Here is a 20,584-nt window from a genome sequence, read left to right on the forward strand (position 1 = left end):
GGCCGCCACAGCGTGCAAACCCACCCAATCGTGCTCCGGCCTAGTATTATTTACCTGATGCAAAATATTCTTGCCAGAGTCAGCAACCACTTCAAACACATTCGAATAGCTTCGAGCAGGCAAGCAACTTTGCTACAACCTCGGCCTGGTGCGACACCACACAAACCATCCCTCACAAAACACAAACACAACCAGGCAGCCATGCACCTCGCCCGTCCGCCTCAGCGATACAGTCTGCGCATGTGACGCCGAGGCAGACGGGCGCGTTTGNNCCCCCTTTTCCAGCACCGAGACTTTTAACAAGACGGAAAAGGCCCATCTGAATACCCCACAGCGAGGACCGCAGGCATGCGCGACTGGGCACGACGGACCGATATTGAACCCGAAAGAGGAGAAAACGCGTGATTGGAGGCCCGGGAATAGCTACGGAAATCATTGGCGGGGCCTGGAGAAGCGTTGTTGTCGACACGAGGAAGCTGGTCAGGCGGCCGTTGGGGGGTGTTGCATGATTATATGCCAAACTGAGTGGGGATGAGTCATCAAGCAAGCGAGAAAGCATCAGTGGTTTAGTGGTAAAATCCATCGTTGCCATTCAATGAATCAATTCGATGGGCCCCGTGTTCGATTCACGGCTGATGCAACACTCAATTCTTCCGCTTGATTTTTTTGTGATCTTTTTGTCTCCTTGTTAAGGATTCGAGAGACATCATTTCAGAGAGAAAAAAAAAAGTTTTTGCCTCTTTTGAGAAGGGAGAGGGGTGCTGCAAAATCCAAGACTGGATCCATTCTAGTGAAGCCAGACTCTTGGCGGCAATATGACTGCGGCCTGCTTTTGTGCGTGAGGATTACAGTCACAGAATTTTTCATGTCAAAAGAAAAGAAGAGATGGACAAGAAAAAATATTTTACTGTATTGATAAATCTCACTCAAACGGCACAAGCAGCCCAGTGCTCGCTGGGCTGGGCGGAAGCGGCCCCGTCGTCCAGTTGCGAGGCGTGCTCCCCAGTACAAACTCCATCGTGCCGCCGTTCTCAAAGACGTCGGACCACGTCACCCACGACTTGTCCCAGTCTTGCCCGTTGACCTTGAGAGACTGCACGTAAAAGGCCGACTCGGAGCCGCCGGACGTCGTGATGGTGAGGTTGTTGCCGCCGACGTCGATGGTCAGGTCCTTGAACCAGGGCGAACCGATCAAGAAGGTCGTCTGCCCCGTTATCGGGTACAAGCCGATCATGTTCCACAGCAGCCACGACTCCATCGACCCTGCGTCGCTGTTGCCCGGCAGTCCCGCGGGCGTCGGGCTGTAGTAGGACTTGGCCACGAACCGACTTCGCTGCACGGAGAGGTCCTGGCGATTGACAAAGTTGTACAGGTAGGGGGAGTTGAAGCTCGGCTCGTTCCCTGGGTTGAACATGGTGTTGCCAAACTGCGCATTGCCGCCGTAGAGGCCAGGGGTGAACAGCTTCTCGAGACGGTCGACAAACATTTCCGGCCCGCCCATGAGCGTCACCATGTGGGCGATGTCGTGATGGGCATTGAAAGAGTACTCCCACGGGAGAGCCTGGTAGTAGTAGTCGCCCCAGTAGCAGCCGCCGCAGCTCATGGGGTCTTGGGATATGAAGCCGTTGAGGTCCCGCGGTCCAAGAAAGCCCGAGTGGCCGAGGGCTTTCATGTCGGGGTTCCAGTGGTTGCGCCAGTTGCGGGATCGCTGCATGTACTTGTCTGCGTCGCCACTCCGGGCCAGACCCTTGGCGACCTGGTGTAGAGCAAAGTCGTTGGTAGCATACTCCACGGCGCGGCTGACGGACCGAGTGAATTTGGGGGTGATGAACCCGTGGTCCTTCCAGTCAGGCAGTGCTCCTCGGCCCTCTTTGACTTGACCGGACGGGTCGCGGCCGTCGCCGTCGGTTTTTGAAGGAGTTACTTCGGCATTTTTGACCATGGCAGAATATCCGTCCTCCCAATTGATGGCGCCCCGTACGCCCTTGACGTATGCATCGGCCAGGACGTTGTCGCAGTTGCTCCCGCCCTGGACAGCTCCGTTCCAGTTGGATGATCGTGCGTCGCTGACGTAGCCCTCGTTTCGCCAAATGTCGATCATGGACCGGATAAACTCTTCGTAGGCTGTTGGTTGGAGGACATGGAGGAGCGCCGTGGTGCATCGGTGCTGGAATCCAAGGGAATCATTTTAACGTCGGTTCCAAATCTGGAGACACTTAAGGGGCAGTACATACCGTATCCCAAAATGTAAAAACGTCATCATAATAAGGCTCACTCGACTCCCACAATGGATTTTCTCCAGTCTTGTTGGTGGGCAGCAAGTTCATAAAGTAGAGCGCCGTGTACAACTGAGTTTTCATGGTCTCGTTGGTGTCGGTGGTGGTGACCTTTGACAAGACCTCTGCATTCCAAGCGGCCCTTGTGTTCTCCTCGAGGCTAGCGATGGAAGCTCCCTCTGCAATCTCACTGTCGACGTTATCGCACGCCTGGCCCTCGGACATGAACGAGACTCCCACCCGAGATACGACCTGGGCATCACTGAATGTGAAAACAGCACCCATTCTGGCAGTGGTGGACTCGTAAATCGTCTCTTGGCCAAAGAATGCAAGGTTGTCGCTGGTGAGCCCGTCACTGACAAAGGTTTTGAAGGTCGCATCATTATCGAACCGACCACAAAAGTAGATTTTCCAAGGTCCAGCTCGGTTCCATCCCTGGAAACAGTCAGTAAATCATCTGTGGCCCATCTGGATCTCTCAGCAAAATTGCAACCCACATTGTCATAAATTCCGTAGCCTTGATAGCTCGGTCGCCCAGACTCGGCATTTTTGACCTCTATGCGACCACCCAGGTAGTTTTGTCCCAGCCCCTGGCCACGGAACGACGGCAGAACATGCGAAACGTCCACCACGACGTTTCGAGGCTGAGCCGAGGATGGAAAGGTGTGGCTGTACATGCCGGCCTTGCGGGTCGCAGCGAGCTCCACCGTGACGCCGGAGCCGAGAGAGCTTCGGTAGTAGCCGACACGAGTCACATCGGGGCTCGCGCGGGTAGCGATCATGTCCTTTAGCGGGTTCGAAATATCGCCCACTATGGGCATCTGTGAAACGACGCCGTACTTGGGAGCGCCACCCGTGCCGGATTCATGCAGCATGGAGAATCCGATAAAGTGGCCGTTGGGCTGGTAGCCCGAGTAGCTGTCTGCGCCGTTGTAGAGATCTGGGCCCAGCTTGACCATGCCCAACGGGTAGGACACGCCGGGGAACGTATTGCCTCCATTGATAGAGCCCGTCTGTAAAAATTCCAGTTAGGCCTGGATCATGTGAGCAACTCTCAAAGAATTCAGCAGACTCACATCGGTCCGGACGTAGGAAGACAGGTCCCCCGACTGAGCAGAGACCAAGGCAGCGGACCCGAGCGCTAGCCTGAGAAGCCTCATGGTCGCTAAATAAAGCAGTGGGATGTGGGTAACAAAAATCGACTGTAAGAATCCGGCGAAAATCATCATCCCGATGAAACGAGTCTCCCAACCGACGTCGGCATTGCACGCTAAAGAGGGCAGCTTCCCTCTTTTATCCACATCCGCCTTGTAGGGCCGTGGCGGATACATGGCGGGCAAGGAGTGGACCCATCAAGTGCTAGACTGGTCAGAAAAAAAAGGGAACAAGGCCTGGGCAGGGATGATGTGAGACGCCAAAGAAAGGAGTATCGGCTAGGTACATGGGCACGCGAGGCAATTCCTCCAAAACGAGGTGCTGATGTGGCATATTTTCCAAGCCCAAGATGATGGCAATGGAGTCTTGGTGCAAGTCCACCAACGTGACGAAAATAGGCCATGTGAATGGTTGACCGCAAATTCTTGGGTGAAGATGGGAACTGACGCGTTTGGGGGCGGGTACCCCACATACTGCACGGTAAATGATGCCGACCCATCCACCTATCGCGGGTGCCGGCTTCATAATGAGATTGAGAGGTAATTAGTGAGCGTCGCAATTGGGTACGAACAAGCAGCTTGCTTCTGGGATCTGGCAGCAGCAAATTTTCGTAAAAGCAAAAAGACAAAAAAAAGCCCTCAAAAGCAACCCAGACTCCATTCGAGTTCCACTGGGATTCCCGCTCAGTAGGATACTGGAAAGTCGTGACGTCTATTTGCATCGCTGTCGAGACATTTGCGACCGCTGAGCAACGCATGTGGAAGAATAACTGATGCTCGTTGGCCAGATGGGCTCTGCAGGCAGTATATGGTCCTGCAAACTGAACCACGAGATTGTTGACAGTGGAGTGTAGCAGATGATAGACTTTTTTTTTTTTTCTTTCTCTGGTTCAGGAACCCACATTCAGATTGCTGATCTTGAAATCTGATCCCAAATGCGACTTGCCCTTTTGCTTCCTTCAACCTTGTGATTCTTCCCCTGACTGAAATCAAAGTGGGTCTCATCCGGCTGGTCAATCAATCCTATTTGGTGGGGTCAACAGTCGCTGTTGAGCAAATCACGTCTCCCACCTTGACACGCGCCAACCATCTCTCGGGTTGTAGGGGATCATGTCGCTTGTGCCACAATCTGCAAGTTTGATTTTACTTCCCAACCTTACGTCAACTTCCGGCTTGGCATTTTAATAGGCGATTGGCTGCTAGTCTAGCCACTGGCCTTTGACCTGTCATAGACATCTTTAACCCGACGCTATTTTTCTTGTCTCTTACTTTCGTGTGTGCCTCTCTCAGTAGCCTCTCTTGGCTCATGTCACACACGGCATAGCTCATCCGACCACAGCTCTCGTATGCCTAGGCAGCACTCTTTCCAATGAAGTCGAGATCTCGCGGCACAAACAATACCTTGTATGGCCGCGGGATCGCTACCAGGCTCGTCGGATCACTGTTGCCTGACACCGGGTGACAGTCCACCACGTCGATGCCATCACAACCGTCTCTTGCCGGCGCCGGCTCGATCCTAAAGTGAGCAATGAGACGCATATACAGCAGATAAAGCTCCCTGTTGGCCAGCAGCGATCCGGCACACATTCGATAGCCCACGCCATAAGTAAACAGCGGCGCGTCTGGCTGCTCGAGCCAGCGCTCTGGGCGAAACTCCTCCGGGTCTGACCAGACCTTGGCATCTGCTCATACCCAAAACAAAAGGTCAATACAGTCATCTCTGTCATACCTCTGGATTTCAGGGAAACAAGACGTCATGTCCTAGATTTAGACGTACCCATGTTGCACGCCCATGCATTGAGGAAAAACACCGTCCCACGCGGAATGACCACGCCCTCGTGGACGACTTCGCGCACAGAGACACGTGGCAGCGCGAGGCGCAGCACCGTGTAGTACCGCAGGCTCTCCCGCACCAGCGCCCCGATGTACCGACAGCCCTGGTCGTCCTCGGCATCGCACAGTCCCAGCGGATCAGACCTGTCAGGCTGCACTTGGTCGAGCAGGTGTTTGCGGATCTCGAGGTGGGCCTTTTCCTGTATATCTGGCCGCTGCGCCAGAAGCGCAATGAACCACGCGACATTGGTCGTGATGGTGTCCAGGCCCCCGCTCAGCATGGTCAGGCTGATGCTGGTCATCTCGGCCGTCGACAAACGCTGAGACCTGTCCGCCTTGACGTCGCTGTCGTCCAGGATGACGTTGGCTTGAATGCAGGGCCGCTGCGTCCCCGCTGCCATCCTCATGTGTAGTTCATCATCCAGATGCTTGAGGTACACATCCCGCCTGTTGCGCATTTCACGCGCGCGTGCCGAGTGGCCGCTGAATGGGTTCAAGCGCAGAAGCGGCATATAGTCTTGCAGGTTCCCAGTGGTCGAGCGGAACTTGGAAATCTCCTCTTCGACGTGGGTGATTTCAGAAAAGAGTCCGTCGTGCTGCGATGCAATCCTGCTGCCCCAGTTCAACGTCAGGGAGAGCGACAGCGACAGCCTCTGGATCATCGGCATCGGGTCGATGGCTTTGGTGCCATGCTTGCCGTAGGCAATCATTTCAAGGACAAAATCGCGCGTTTCCAGATCCAAAATGCCAGCGTAGCTGGCTACCGATGGTCTGTTCAGCGCCGACGCCGCGGCCTTGCGCCGGCGCTTGAGCGATTCCGAGTAGGGCGACGTCCCGATGGTCGTCCCGGCCGTGTCGGAAAGGACCTTGTGGAAGGTGTAGAACTCTGGTCTCGAGGAGAGCGCCTGCGGGTTGTGGCCAAACAATGTGCGTGCCGACTCGGCCGAGTTGACCACGACGACGGTCACGTTGCCCAGCTGCACCTGGTAGACGTCCCCATAGCGCCTCGCCCATTTGCGATACTGCTCTGCCGCGTTGATCCTGATATCCCAGAGCACGCCAATGAGCGGAAGGCCTCGCGGGCCGGGGAGGCCCTTGATGCGGGATTTTGCTCGTATTATCTCGTTGATGACGAGGAAGAGCACCATTGACGTTCCGACGAGGGCGCAGAGCCGCATGCACGTGAAGCTGCTTGCGGAACCCGCCGCCCAAGTAACAAAAGTTGTGATGGCCATGTGAAGACAGGTTTACTGGGCCGCCATAAACAATGACAAGACTGCGTGCCAGATGAAATGCGGGAGGATTTTTTTTTTTTTTTTCTCGGAATAACTGTCTGGTCAGTTGGTTCCGTTTCTTTCTTTATTCCAAAGTGCGCGGCATATTCATCTGCAGGTAAAGGTAACCCGTCCAATATCAGATCGGCGCGTGACCGACTATTTGCACTGCCTAGATGCGACGCAGTGGCAAACAAGACTTCTGCAGCTCATGTAGCTGGACAACTGCAACCCGCCTTATTTCTACGGAGGAAGTCTGTTGACCATCTCGGGCCGGGTTATTGATGATCTGGATTGCGCTAGCATCGCCTGGTCGCCTTTATTGGCGTGGACTAGAGTCTAGGAGACTAGGTGGCCAAACTCAAAACCTATGATCAACAAGGCGCCCAAGCGCTCTTGAACTCAGCCTAGGTTGCAGCCCTAACAGCAACTTAGCTCGGTATCGAGTTGCTGCGTGTAGCGCTGCATATACCGTAGCTTGTGTGAAATGCAGTAAATAGATTCGAGCACGTCAAAGGTGGCTACACTCAGCGATTGTTCAGCAGAGCCACGCGGGGGTTTGTATCCAAACACGGCGAATCTGCCCAACTCATCTGGGCTTTAAACAGGCAAAGATCAAAGTGCATTCAGACAAGGTCGTCTCAAAGGAGACGCAGGGAGTTGAAGAACTCATTTTTCTCTAATCAACGCAATACGGATTTGGATCTTGGGGAATTGTATAGTCTTGCATAATTGAATACAGGAACAAAGATCAGAGCTAGCCCACGCAAACCTGTAGGCCAAAACTAAAAAGTCTTCCAAACAAAGCCTTTTGGAGTAGCCATCGAAGTTTGCATCTACCAGCGCCTTGGCTCGAACCTTTTTTGCACTTCAAAGTACTTGGAGGGGCGGTGTGAATCACTGCAAACTATGACGGTCTGCATCGACACGAGGAGCTACTTCCGACGTCGGCGGAGGTGAGCAGGAATATATCGAACTGAGCTGCTACATCAGTGACAAGAGAAATGACGGGACTGCTGATGAGCAAAGCATATCTTCAGCGTCATATAATTTTGTTGCCGGCCAAAAGAGTCTGTCTGCCTTGATGACCGCACTTGTGCGCTTGCCAGGGAAAGAGCCTGTGTTAGTTAGATCTAGAGCATTTTTAGGGTAACGAAAGAAAGAATGGTGAGTTGTCAAAACAAACTCTGAGAACGCACGACAAAATAAACAACTACTGCTAGCTCACAAGTTCATTCGGCTTCGGCGATCATTGTTCAACGTGATGGATGCCTCTTACAAACCTATCACCCATCCATCCGCCTTATTCACGAAACTCGGCATGATCCTAGAACAAGCACTCTGCAGCCTTTGGAATATCCCTGCCTGGGAAAGTATGACCGCAATAGAGTAAGCCCGTTGCGACCTGGGGTGGGAGTGGAGGCGGGGTCCCTCAAACTCTGAAACACTTTGGACGAGTCGAGACAATCCGCTTCCAACAAGGAAGGAAAAGAGCGAAAAGACGCCAGGACGGAAAATGGAAAAGCTGGCCCGGCCCGGGCAAAGCGCAATTGACAATCGATTGACAATTGAAAAAAATTGGCGCCAAGCACAATTCACCATCGGGACAAGACCTTGGCTCTCGATTCCAATTCCCGGGGAAAGGAGAGGGTTTTTTTTTGTTTGTTTGTCTAAAATCCCCATCGCCATTCGATCACGAGCGGGATAATGCGCAAAGCCGCAGCCATCGCCGTCGCATCATGGTCTCGATGATCAAGCAGCAATCCGGCGGAGTGAGCCTGGTGCTCCTCCTGCTGGCCGTCCTTGCCACGCTGGCCGCCGCAACACCCGTCCCGACGCCTCAGCTACCGCAATTCGATCAGCAACAACAGATGGGCCCGACGCAGGAGCTGGAGGTGGCAGCGGAGCCCAAGCCGCCGATCCAGGCTCCCTCGCCCGACAACGGCGGCGCGACGGTCGACCAGGACACCGGACAGGTGACCATCAAGAAGCCGCCCGGAGACAACGGCACCGTGACGCTGCCGATCCAAGCGACGATATACCACGGGGTCCCGGGACCCAAGAACTGCCGCGGGCCGGCCATGGGCGTGATCGAACTGCCCGGGTCGGGCAAGGCGCTGGCGTCGCAGGGGGAGCGGTGCTACGACCTCGCGCAGACGGCCAACTGCGGCGTCTTCATCTCCAACAAGGCCGACGGGTGCGAGGCGCGTCTGTTCAGCGACCCGGGCTGTCGCAAAGAGAACTTTGTCAACATCGTCGTCTTCATGCCCGAGCATCGCGCCGTCGGAGGCGTCTGGAGGAGCATGGGCATCCGGTGCGGCGTGCCCGAGCCCGACCCGGCCACGCTCGGAGAGCCCCCGCTGGCGCAGTACATGAAGAAGGTACCCAAGAAGCCCAAGGGAGGCAAGGGACCGGGCGTTATTCCCGTGCAGCCCACTACTTAGTTTAATGTGCTTTCTAGTCTAGAATTGGTGACTTAGAACTGCGATAGAAATGGACATTTTGAGTCTTTGGAAATTAATTTTGGCGTCTTGGTTGCGACGGCCCAGGCGCTTTTCCAGATTTAGCAATGCTGACAGGCGCCCAGCTTCTCACCGAGGATTTTTTTTTTTTTTTCTTTTTTTGTCAATCGATATTATTCCCCCTCCCTGCATATCCCCCTGTCATTCCCAAGAAACCATCTCGGCCAAAATTGTTCCTACCAGGTAGCTTCCTCTGCTAGGTCCGACTTGGCGACCACAGCGCTTTGATTTTTATTTAAGGATAAAAGTGACAGCCAGTGTACGGCGGTTGTACCATTTAATTTCCTGGCCAAGTAAGCCCTTGGCGGCAATCCACTGCTGGCAGGGCGAGCCGTTGGCCCGAACAAGCGAAATGTTTCAAAACAGGTGAGAGGGAAAACGTTTTCAGAGGCCGTGCACGAGGTGCCATTGCAATTACTATGTGACGGCTGCTACTGAACCTACAAAGCTAACCAACAATGTTTCAAAGCCAACGACAAAACAAGTTGGCGCATATATCACAACAGGATTGTCTCCATGAGCTGTGATGGTGGTGATGAACGCGCTTACATGGATGCAATGATCTCGTGCAGTCGCCGGCCAAGCTTTTCTTGCGTTGGTACCTGCATTGAAATCTATTGACCTCCTTGGGGGAGCGGCTCAGTCCAAGCTCCCCCAAATTTGACCCGTCAGCGTGCATGAGCAGGAAAAAAAAAAAAAAAAAAAAAAATGGCATGCTATTGAGGGGGAAGGGATCGATGCAAACGGTACACCGCATCCATCGTCGACCCCCAAGACTTTGCCCCGATTCTTGTACAGGGAAATTACATTGTTTTGCTGTGCCGCTCCTCCAAAGAGCAGACAGAGGCGGCGAGCTGCGGGTTGTCAGCAGCAGAAATTGCGCGATACCGAAATAGCTACCGTCAGTCGCTCGTTGCCATTGGAGGCGGAGTACCATCCAACATGTCAGCTGTCGTGTTCAGCCTCGGATTAGTTGAGCAACAACGACCAATACGCTTTGGTGTCGTATATTCATTTTTTCTTTTTCCAAATTCGCTACCGCGAGGGAATTGCAATAGAATGCAGGGGTGAGGATGAGGTATAGAAGAAAAGCCCGCAAAATGCTTGTAGACAGCGGCCACAACAGTCACGAAACGCGCTCGAACCTCGTTCCCCCGGATTTGCTGTTAAGGATTTGACAAGCCAGCAGCAGCACCTTGGCACCTTCCGCGCTGGGCAGGAGCATCTGCTCAGGGTCACCATACTATTTGTTATTATACCAGTAATACTGCAAGACTGGTAAGAACCCCACCATGGGCCTTTCTTTTTCATTTGCTTGCTTACAAGCTCTAGCCTTACCATGGAACATTATTCAAACCCTTCCTTTGCCGTTTTCAATCATGGAAACTCTGCAGCCTAATCAATCGATCGGGATTTTTTTTTTTTATTCCGCTGTGTAACCACTCCAAAATGTTCTTTCATTTTTTCCAAGGCGCTGCTCGGAAATGGTAATGTTGGCGACTTTCTACAACCCTGAAGACGCCTTGCCATCATCCTCGATTGCTTGGTTCTGGTTGGCGCTGCAGTAAATTAAACAAAACAGGGGCTGTGGTGTGTTGCGCTTTCACGTAACGTAAACCCCCTGCATCGTTGTGGTGTCAGGGTTCTCGGCTGAGTCGGGCGGTTGCTTACCAGCGGTTCACCTAGCGATACCATCTCGCCTTACCGCTCTGTAAGGGCACTTTCCCCCAGTCCAAACGGGCCAGGGGTTCTCACCAGTGGCATATCGCATCCCACCAATGCCATGCAGCCCAGCACCACCATCACAGTACTGCGTGTAAGTGTGATGGAGGGGGGTTCTGACCGGGGGTTCCGTCGGACCATTCACAACTCGATTAGGAAAATGCTCATCCAAGCGGTAACGGAAGGATCATGGCTAATTTCCCTTCACTCGAGTGTGTATCGTATTTTGATGCCATGCTGAACTCGCTGTCTATAAGGAGGCAGCGACCCCGAACACTTGTCTCTTGATCCTTTTGCTTTCTGTTAGACAAACAAACATAACCACAGTCACTCGTTCAGACTTGTAATAATCTTTGCTTTGCTTTCAGGCTTCACTCGTTTATAAGCCTTATTATTTTCTCCAAACCATTATTGTGTTTTTTTTTTTCGGTATATCATCAACAAAAAACATTCAGTCAAAATGCGCTCTGCCATGATCATCCTCGGTGCCGCGGCCCTGGTTGCCGCCCACCCTCCCAAGCCGTCCAGTGCTATCACCTCGGCTGTCCAGTTGACCACCACCACCACCGCTCCTCCGACCATCACTACTCCGGCCGCCAGCAGCACCGAGGACTGCGACGACGAGTCTAGCACTGTCGTTCCCACCACCACCCCCACCACCACCGCCGCCGCCAGCAGCAGCAGCAGCAGCAGCAGCAGCAGCAGCTCGGTGAAGATGACCACCTCGACCACCTCCAAGACGCTCATCGTGACCGTGACCAGCTGTGCTCCCACCGTCACCGAGTGCCCTGGCAAGCCTCACACCACCACCACCGTCATCGTCGAGACCACCGTCTGCCCCGTCGACGAGACGACGCCGACCTCCAAGCCCCCCGTCGGCAAGCCCACCACCCCAACCACCCCCTACCCCACCGGCACCAAGACCACCCAGAAGCCCCCCGTCGGCACCGGCAGCACGACCACCTACAAGCCTCCCGTCGGCACCGGCACTGGCCTTCCCCCCACCCCTCCCAAGCCTACCACCACCTCGCCTCCAGTCACTGCCGGCGCCGCCAAGGTCGTCTCGGGCTTCTCGGCTGTCGTTGCCTTTATTGGTGCCGTTGCTTTCTTGTAGATCTTGAGTTTGTGAAATGACTCTAGTTATTGGTTTTGTTGTTTGTTTTCTTTTCCCCTCCTGGGACGCACGATATCCACCAGATCTTGTTGGGTGTTGGTTTTTATTTCTTTTCTTGGGTAATATCCACGGGTGGTTCAAAGCTGCTGCTTTCGAGCCTAATTATTGTTTAATCTGAGGTTAATGTTGATGATATATGGAAAATAAGATGTCCTTGTAAATTCTGCAAGACTAAATCTGTGCCTATGATTATTTCATGGTGTATATTGTTTTGTTAACCTCACCTGCAAGTTGAATATTTGTTCAACCGATTCATTGACCTTTCCCCAAAGCTAATCACCCGGTCCCAGGAACCCTACATAGCATAGCTTTGATGTAAGTTACATGTGCGAGCCTCGAATCTTGATCCGAGACCCATATCAAAGGCCTGTCCTGACTGTGGCATGGTTGCTGATGGACAATGGTATAATTCTTCCGTTACGGCATCAGTTCTTATTATGTCTCACGGTCCATTTCCCCCTGAACTGTAGCTTCCATGCTGCTGCCCAATACCTGCAAACCTCTGAAAAGAGCCGGATAGCAGATCAGGCGCATTCCATAGCGGCTATAAATAGCGAATGTTCGAGTCTCATTGGTATTACCATTTTGCATTGCACCATGGGCTCCATGTCAGAATGTGTAGACTGGAGATCACGCCATGGAAAGAAGCCAGGCAGTTCCAGACCCCAGAGCCCCATTTCAGGATGTCATCGATCTCAGGAATTAAAGAGTCTTCATCTGTTGCTAATGTCATTGAATGACTCACATATGCCACAATGTGGAGATTTTCATGGCCACGGCGCGAGGCAAGAACCTGCATCCGGGCATCGACATATGCGAGGCCGTCTTTGCGTACAAAATACGGGCGAGAAGTCATGGACATGTCAGTCTGGACGTGGGGCACAATTTTGCCTAAGTTCGTGAAAGAACTTGCACGCTTGTCCCCAGGCAAACCAGAACACGGTTTGGCGCCATGACGGCCCATGGTGGGCGTCGGCGGTAGAGGAACGGTGCTCAACTTTTATGCCCGGATGTGCGTTGTTGCTGATCCTGTTGTTGTTGCTGGTGGAACATTACTTGCGGATAGTCGGAGTGATCACAAACGTGTTTGCTGATTTCTACATTCCGGATTTGCATGCTTAGAGGCAGGCATATAAAAGATACTAGAGAGCACCTACGGCCCAAGACTTTGCACTGCAATCACGCAAAAGGGCAGGGTTTGAAAGCACACAATCGATTAAATAAGTAAAAGTCTGACTTTTGAGACCACCACCAAAAATCCACCGACGGACAGAAAAGAAAAGCAAACATGGCAACTCTCGCGCTCTACCTAAACGACGGCTCATGCTCCATGCTCCCACACATCCTCCTAAATTGTTTACAGATACCACACACCACCGTTCTCCCGCAATCTAACGACAAACCCTACACCGAACCCCGCCTCGAAGCCGCCGACACCAGCTCCTCCGCCGAGGAGTACTCCACGAACGAGGACGGCTTCCCTAAAAAATGGTTACGGTTAGAAAAATCACTCCTTTTGTTTAACCTCATCCTGAGGGGACCAACAAAGCACAATCCCGCAGGCAATCAAAATCACTGAATTGACTGGGGCAATGCTTCCGCCCCAAAGAGGATACTAGTGCAGGTCAGACTGAAGGCGACAGGGAAAATGGCAGTTTATATGTTTACCCTTGCATATATATCTCCCCCTGACATTTGATCTGGGGAAATAAAAGCCTCATTCTCCAAAACAACTATCCACATTATTTGCACCCATCAAGCCCTTTCTTTCATGCACCTTCCATTCGGCCCACAATCATTGTAAACCGTGGAAATTTACAGCCTTCCCGTCGACAATACGGGTGCCTGGCTGTACCCACACGTAAAACATGCGTCGACAACCATGAAACCACCTTTTTTGTACGTTCAATGGACCGTTCGAAAGCGCCATCCAAATCGCGCCCAACCCATAGTACGAACCGGCCGACGTCCTGGAGCCCTATTTCCAGTTTAAACCTGACAGGATTCCGGGTTGATACCCCGTTTCGTTCGAATCCTTTACGATATTCGATACAACCGTTTTAAACATCAAAATTTCGTGTTTCGAAAATCGGGAAGGGCTGTAAATCGATTTTCATTACGACTGCTACCAAGCGGACGATAACGCAAAATACGTGGCGCGCTTCGGCCGGGAACGTTTCGGTGAACACCCCCCCTGGGCGAGATCAGCGAATCGTACCTGCTCGAATGCCGCGGCTCGCCATGGCCCTGGGCCAGCGCGAGGATGCAAATCGAAACGAGCGGCGCCTCCGTTACGGTGCACGAATACGTTTTGGCCGTACACTCGTGGTTTTTAGCGCTGCGCGACAGGGCCTTGAACGCCGGTGCCAGGTTTTAGGGACGCTCCGAGCCCTGGCCGCCCCAGACCAGGTTGTCCAAATGGCATAAAAAGCTACAGGTGCCGCCGCCGCCGCCGGGAGAGCGATTCAGCCACAAGGAGAGGGCGCCGGGGAGGTCTGCGGCGAGGATGCGGGAGACGGAGGCGGCTGCGGCAGGGGATAGCCAGGCGGAGTAGAGTAAATTGGCGGAAGCGAGAGAGAGAGACAGACGTTTGTAATTAAGTCATTTAAAATGTGAAAAACCTTTCGCGTTCCTCGTTCGCTTATATAGCTTGCAAGTGTTTTAGTTTTGAATGTGATTTACATTATCTAGAGCTGATAAAAACATAAGAAATAATGTTACTTTTATTACACCGGCACCCTCAACTTAGCCACCCTGCAAACTTTATCCCGGACCTTAAGTAAATTCCGCATCTCTCACCCAACCCACATAATCATTACAAGTACAACCACTTTATTCGCCGTTGGCACAATTGCAATCGCAACTATTTACGACGGTAGATAGGCAACGTATACACTTGTTATAATTGCTGTGCCTATATATATTAATTCAATTGTGCAACAGCACCACTATATCTCTATTACCCCACTAGCAGACGGTTATCTGATCTACGGTTCCAATCAGCCATGCACGTGATCTACGATCTTCCCCGCGATTCGAATAAGCTTATTCTATTCCCATAGCCTCCTTGCAAAAAAAAAAACCCCGTTTTTTGCGGTGCGTGGGCGCGTTCATGTGGGTGGGTTGTGTTGAGGGTATCAGAAAATGCTAACAAAACAAAACAGGTGCCACTTCAGCGGCATGTCCACTTGTGCGTCAAGCACTGTAGCTTCGGGGGGATTGGCTAACATGCCGCCCATCTCCTCAATTGCGCGGGTGTCACTTGCTTGGCCAGGAGGATTGACTGTGCACTTGATCTCTCCCGGGGTCTCGGTCGGTCCTTCAAGACTGCGATCAACGTCCCTCCTCCAACAAGTACTGACCATCCGCCATCCCCAAGCGTGCAAATGTAGTCATCACCCTACAACGTCGAAATTACGAATATCCAATCACCACATGATTGCTTCCACTACTGCTGTCGTCATGACATCATGAAATCATGACATCAGCCTCTTCTCTTCCTGAGTCTCATCGTGAGCTACTCTCGCGCAACGATTACATCGACTTGCGCAATTCACAGGACCAGCAGCCGAGCGCCGAGTTCATCTCCGTTCGAGAGTCTGTCGGCAACCTGCCGCAGGAGCTCAAAAACAATATAGACCTCGTCAAGGACGATGTCAAGCCCAGTTCCAGCGCCTTGAAGCCCAGATCCGTCAATCCAATGCGTGGATGCGGAACAACGCCTTAAAGAATCCATCTCTCCCCATCGGCCCTGTCGTTGTGTATCATCCTGAACAAGGCATTGTTGAACCCGAAATTTCGCAATTTCGCCGAAATGCAAACGAGTTCTATTCCTTGAGGGATCCCCAAACGGATCGACGGCGGACAATGTTAAAGTATCTCGCTGGCTTCCACGATGTCCGACTCAAACCTGCAGACGATTCTTCGGAAGAAGACAGTAGTGACAACGAAGCATTCCCTGACCGTCCCGATATTCTTGTTGAAAGGCTGGAGGACATACTGGGCTTGAACGAAGACAAATTTGACAAGTTTAGGGAAAGGGCACGCAAATTAGCAGCGCAGATCCCCTCGCACCCTATCAAACGCTTGCAAATCTCCCTCCCTGACGAGAAATCGATCCCCAGTCCACGCCGACAGAGACTTGAGCTGTGGCCGATCGGTGACGAAGATGAAAGGCGCCACATTCATGATACCGGAGGCCGCCAACATTCCAAAAACGCTTCTTTAGAAGGTTTGATAAGTGACAGTCTCGGATGGGGACCTCCCTCAGCCTCTTCCTCGCAACGGCCCCGAATCAACGGTATTGTAAGTCTCGTGTCTGTCACACGAACCTCGACCCGAGACATCGAAGTCAGAGTCCGAGGGAACCATAGGCTCTTCCCACCGAAGCATGCCTATAGAATCATATCACACTACTCGATCCGAATCCAATCGCAGGCCAAAGTTCGACTACCCACTCTACGGGGTTTATACCGGAGACTTCAGGCAATCAGTTCCAAGATCTGGCACCGTTGCAACATGTTCATGACGATATCTTCGTGATTGAACACTGAGACGGTGTGATGCTTGGGGTCAGGGTGATTGACTTTGGAGCGATTTTTATGGGACATCCACACTCCTTCATAGCTTTGGAATGGCAAGCCATGAGTTGTAATGGCTTAGACCGACCGAGGTAGAACTTGACTGTTGCTTCTCTTGGACACTCTCAAGAAACAATATCTGTCTTGTCATAGATGTCGCGATGTCGTGTGGGACTCTCATGAGCTCATGGAAAGTATTCATCAATCCATTAAACGTCACAAGCTTCGACCTGAACCATCTGGGTAAATGTCGTACCGCAAACAGGTTTCTGATATGCTAACACGTTCCTACTTGTCTCCATACTTTTCCCAGTTTCATCCCTTCCTTGCAGATATATGAGTTGCAACGTGGAACCCTCGCCACGCTACTTACAAGTCGCCCAACATGGCATTTTACACATAGCTGAGGAGGACAGTGATTGCCAGAGCAGCCCTTTGACTCGCAAGCATCACGAGTGCGAGTAACAGAAAGGCCCAGAAGGATCCTGCCGAGAGTCGTCGCCATGCTGCCTGCCCATTTGTGGCGTCAAGCACGATGAATGAGCCAACGTCAAATGCGGGGGGGATTGGTTGAGTGACCAGATGAATGTGATGGGGAGACAAAGAGGTGTCGGATTTGCCTTGGCTTCGGATGTGGATTCATATACTTTTGATGTTGAAGGAAATGGGCCCTCGCGTCTCCTGTTAGTGCTCTGTTTGCCGATGATACGAGGAGTCGGGACTGAAGAGAGAGAGAAAAGCCACAGAGTTGGTGATGTCTGACAATACCTTTCAAATATATCGTTCTAAATTTCTTTCGCAAACACCGAGCGAAACAACTTGCACAGCCCGGCAGCTCTTGCCATGGCCCTCAACAGCACATGTCTTTCTGCCGGAGATAGTTTCAGCTAGCTCGAAAACCCTCTGCTTTTCTGTTTTTTTTTTCTCTTTCTTTCTTTCTTTTTCTTGCAGTGCATGGCCATGTCGGCAGCTGTACGTACACACCGGGAAGCTTATCGTGACCTCGAGCCCATCTATCTGCAAGACGAACCGGCGTCGGCTTCCTGTGACAAAAAGAAGGAAACAAAAACTATTTAAGGAGAGGTTTCCCCCATTCGTAGCTTCTCTTGTCGATCCACGTCCCATATGTTCCGCTGCGAGACAGCTGTAACATCCCTTCCTGTTTCAGCAGAGGAATCTTGTCCCTTTGGGAAACCATTCAAGAGCAGAGGCAAGTTCATACCTGGCCTTGCTAAATTATTATCAACCCCATCTCCATCTTTGATCTTTCTTTGGCTGACCTTTGACAGATTCAATAGATTCAACAAGTATCGATACCAAGTAGAATATTGGTTACATACTTTCATCCGTCCTTGTCAAGTTTCTGTGGCTGTCCCTAAGCTCAACTTGAAATTGGCCGTCTGCGCACCAGTCACCAACCTGCCGACTGCGCCGGCCCCCCTACAAGACCCGATCGGGAAGCTCGAACCTCGACGAAAGCATCACCAAGCAGAGAAAAATGGGTACCGAGCCCCAGAACTTCTCCAGCATCTTGGCCAGCCAGGTTAGTGCCATCTCGCCCAGCCGCCAGTGGGCCCCAAAGAAGAAGAGGGCCTTCAAGAACGTCGACCTCATTCCCAGGATCGACAAACCTATCATGTCATCGCCGACAGCAAAGCGAGATCACAAGACGGCCCAGTCCGAGGACGGGCGGCCCTGGGACCACGCCAGCCTTCGAACCAGTCACTTGGACAAGAAGCCATTCAAAACCAACCAAGATGACATCGGCGACGAGACGCTGAAGGAGGACTTTGAAGGGTCGACAATGGTTGAGGACGGCGAGGTCAAAGAGGACGATGGGTCGCACGAGGACCCTCAGATGAAGTCGTCGAGAGGGTCGGCCTAGCATGCCACATGGTTCCTCGGGCAGGAGGGCAAGTGGTCAAGCTAGCACTGGTGGTTGTGGTTTTCACGGTTGCATTTCTGGAGTTGGTTATCGACGGTCATTGGGCATGGAGTTTGGAGTCGTCTGGGGATAAGATGATGTGCTTTGCATGAGGAAATAGTAGTGCAGATTTGTGGCAATGCATCGCCTCTGCCTTTGAAAGTTGCCAACCTGCCAATGTATCAGCTAGAAGTACTGAATGATGATACTTTTGGTGATCAGGGTCACTGGAGAAATTTCTCCAAATTCTAGGACGTCGTGAAGTGGCACCGAAAAGCCTGCCTTCTTGTTGCTTGTCTGACTAATGGGCATTTTTGAAGCAGTCAACAGGCGCAGTCTCGGGGTTGAGCGGAGTGATTTCTCCGAGTACCACTGTCACCAGTAAATGAAAGGTGCATGGCCAAGAAAGACGATGCGCCTGCCCAGTCAGGACTCCAAATGTGAAAAATTTTGACTCGATCTTGGGCGCCAATCAACCAAGGTGGCGACGGGGGTTATGAGCCGACTGGGAAACAATTGCGATATGGACCGACCCTTGCAAGCCGTCATCGTTGCAGCCGGAAAAGTTTATGCGAAATTGCGGAATATGAACAACCGGGGTAACTCGATCCTCCAATCAATCCCCAAGACAGGAGCTCGGGGCTAGGTTCATCTACCGGAAGGTGGTATTCTCTGGGGTAAATCAACCGGGACAGCATCCTTGGCAAACCCCCTCACTGAACAAGGCGGAGCAATATAAGATGGGCAAAAAAATGCTCACACGCTGCTCAGGTTAGGGCCGTGGTGTAGCCCGCCACCGCACGCCAGGTCTCGAGTAGAAAGTTATCACAGCTACACAGCCATGGCTCGCTTCACCTCGTTCATTGCCACCGTGCTGGCTACCATTGGAGCCGTCAAGGCCCAGTGCGGAGCCGGCACCCCAGACGCCCGCGTGACGGGCTCGGGCAGCAGCTTCCAGGCAGTCCGGGGCTCCAACACGGTGTACTCGGGCTCTGACTATCGGGCGGCGATCCAGGCGGCGCTCGACTCGATCGGCAGCGGCCAGCGAGTTTCCGTCATAGCGTCGGGCTCCATCGGCGCCAACACCATCAGCATCAGCAGCGGCAAGACCTTTGAGGGCTGCGGGACCATCAACGTCGGCAACCGGAATGGGCGCGGTGCCATCGAGTCGCTCAACACGCAGGGCGTCAAGATCCCGTACCTGACCATGACGGGCAACCCTTACTTTGGGCTCCGGTTCCATGGCACGCGCGACTTGACGCTGGGGCAAATCACCATGAACCTCAGCGGCGGCCTGGGGATTCGCTTCGACCGCGACAACCCAGACAACTTCAACGTGCGCATGGGCACCATCACGGTGACGGGCGCCGGCAGCCACGCGGTGGAGACGTGGAACATTGACGGGCTCGTCATCGACCGCGTCGTCGCGCGCAACGTCGGCGAGTCGGGCCTGCTGGTGCAAAAGACGCGCAACGCCCAGATCGGCATCGTCGACGGCAACAACGTCGGCGCCGGCACCGGGTACGCGACGCTGCGCTTCGCCAACAACAACGGCCAGAACCCCAACGGCAACTACAACACCAACATCTGGGTGGACCAGGTCATCTCGCGGGGCGGCGGTCGCGGCGTCTTTTGCGTGTCCCAGTCCGGCGCCGCCGTCATCCGGACCGTCGACCTGGCCAACAACGGCAACAACGCCATCCTGATCGAGAACTGCTACAACCTGTCGATCCGTGGTGGCACCGTCAACGGAGGCGGCGAGGTGCGCGTTTCGGCGCGGTCCGAGTTCCCCAACAACCGCGACCTCTGGATCACTCTGCGGGTCGACAACACGTCCGTGAGGGAGTCGCCGTGCGGAACGAATGTGAACTGGAGCCTGACTGGCAATGGACCGAGGACCCTTTGCTAGATGGCAAGCTTGCAGGGTTGTAGGTTTCTGACGGGTGGATTGACGATGAATCGGAGGGCTCGCTCGGTACCTATATTGTATGTAATCATGGTGCCGTAAAAGTGAATGGATTGAATTATGGCATGACTGTCAAGAATTGATTGCCAACAACGGGTGCCAAAATAAGGCTAGACAAACTAATGCTGGCATTCCTAGCGTGCTGGGTGACAAGGCCAA

General features: G+C 52.9%; 8 protein-coding genes across 8 annotated transcripts; 6 read left to right on the forward strand and 2 right to left on the reverse strand.

Annotated features, from left to right (window-relative positions):
• Positions 1 to 922: 922 nt before the first annotated feature.
• Positions 923 to 3,436, reverse strand: PpBr36_06494 (uncharacterized protein; the record flags this gene model as incomplete). Its single annotated transcript, XM_029893639.1, has 4 exons — positions 923 to 2,167; positions 2,235 to 2,711; positions 2,774 to 3,289; positions 3,353 to 3,436. The coding sequence occupies 4 exons, from the start codon at positions 3,434 to 3,436 to the stop codon at positions 923 to 925; spliced, it is 2,322 nt and encodes a 773-aa protein (XP_029745550.1).
• Positions 3,437 to 4,780: 1,344 nt separating this feature from the next.
• On the reverse strand, positions 4,781 to 6,498 carry PpBr36_06495 (uncharacterized protein; the record flags this gene model as incomplete). The annotated part of the gene is made up of 2 exons (XM_029893640.1): positions 4,781 to 5,112; positions 5,208 to 6,498. The coding sequence occupies 2 exons, from the start codon at positions 6,496 to 6,498 to the stop codon at positions 4,781 to 4,783; spliced, it is 1,623 nt and encodes a 540-aa protein (XP_029745549.1).
• Positions 6,499 to 8,276: 1,778 nt separating this feature from the next.
• On the forward strand, positions 8,277 to 8,981 carry PpBr36_06496 (uncharacterized protein; the record flags this gene model as incomplete). Its single annotated transcript, XM_029893641.1, has 1 exon — positions 8,277 to 8,981. One exon carries the CDS (start codon positions 8,277 to 8,279, stop codon positions 8,979 to 8,981), a length of 705 nt encoding a protein of 234 aa, XP_029745548.1.
• Positions 8,982 to 11,241: 2,260 nt separating this feature from the next.
• On the forward strand, positions 11,242 to 11,895 carry PpBr36_06497 (uncharacterized protein; the record flags this gene model as incomplete). The annotated part of the gene is made up of 1 exon (XM_029893642.1): positions 11,242 to 11,895. The coding sequence occupies one exon, from the start codon at positions 11,242 to 11,244 to the stop codon at positions 11,893 to 11,895; it is 654 nt and encodes a 217-aa protein (XP_029745547.1).
• A 2,301-nt stretch (positions 11,896 to 14,196) lies between these two features.
• Positions 14,197 to 14,509, forward strand: PpBr36_06498 (uncharacterized protein; the record flags this gene model as incomplete). The annotated part of the gene is made up of 2 exons (XM_029893643.1): positions 14,197 to 14,364; positions 14,393 to 14,509. 2 exons carry the CDS (start codon positions 14,197 to 14,199, stop codon positions 14,507 to 14,509), a joined length of 285 nt encoding a protein of 94 aa, XP_029745542.1.
• Positions 14,510 to 15,433: 924 nt separating this feature from the next.
• On the forward strand, positions 15,434 to 15,682 carry PpBr36_06499 (uncharacterized protein; the record flags this gene model as incomplete). Its single annotated transcript, XM_029893644.1, has 1 exon — positions 15,434 to 15,682. The coding sequence occupies one exon, from the start codon at positions 15,434 to 15,436 to the stop codon at positions 15,680 to 15,682; it is 249 nt and encodes an 82-aa protein (XP_029745541.1).
• Positions 15,683 to 18,033: 2,351 nt separating this feature from the next.
• On the forward strand, positions 18,034 to 18,420 carry PpBr36_06500 (uncharacterized protein; the record flags this gene model as incomplete). The annotated part of the gene is made up of 1 exon (XM_029893645.1): positions 18,034 to 18,420. One exon carries the CDS (start codon positions 18,034 to 18,036, stop codon positions 18,418 to 18,420), a length of 387 nt encoding a protein of 128 aa, XP_029746251.1.
• An 880-nt stretch (positions 18,421 to 19,300) lies between these two features.
• PpBr36_06501 (uncharacterized protein) lies at positions 19,301 to 20,368 on the forward strand (the record flags this gene model as incomplete). The annotated part of the gene is made up of 1 exon (XM_029893646.1): positions 19,301 to 20,368. The coding sequence occupies one exon, from the start codon at positions 19,301 to 19,303 to the stop codon at positions 20,366 to 20,368; it is 1,068 nt and encodes a 355-aa protein (XP_029746024.1).
• Between the last annotated feature and the right edge of the window lie 216 nt (positions 20,369 to 20,584).

This window comes from Pyricularia pennisetigena (genome assembly GCF_004337985.1).
Source record: "Pyricularia pennisetigena strain Br36 chromosome 4 map unlocalized Pyricularia_pennisetigena_Br36_Scf_6, whole genome shotgun sequence".
NCBI classification, from domain to species: Eukaryota; Fungi; Ascomycota; class Sordariomycetes; order Magnaporthales; family Pyriculariaceae; genus Pyricularia; species Pyricularia pennisetigena.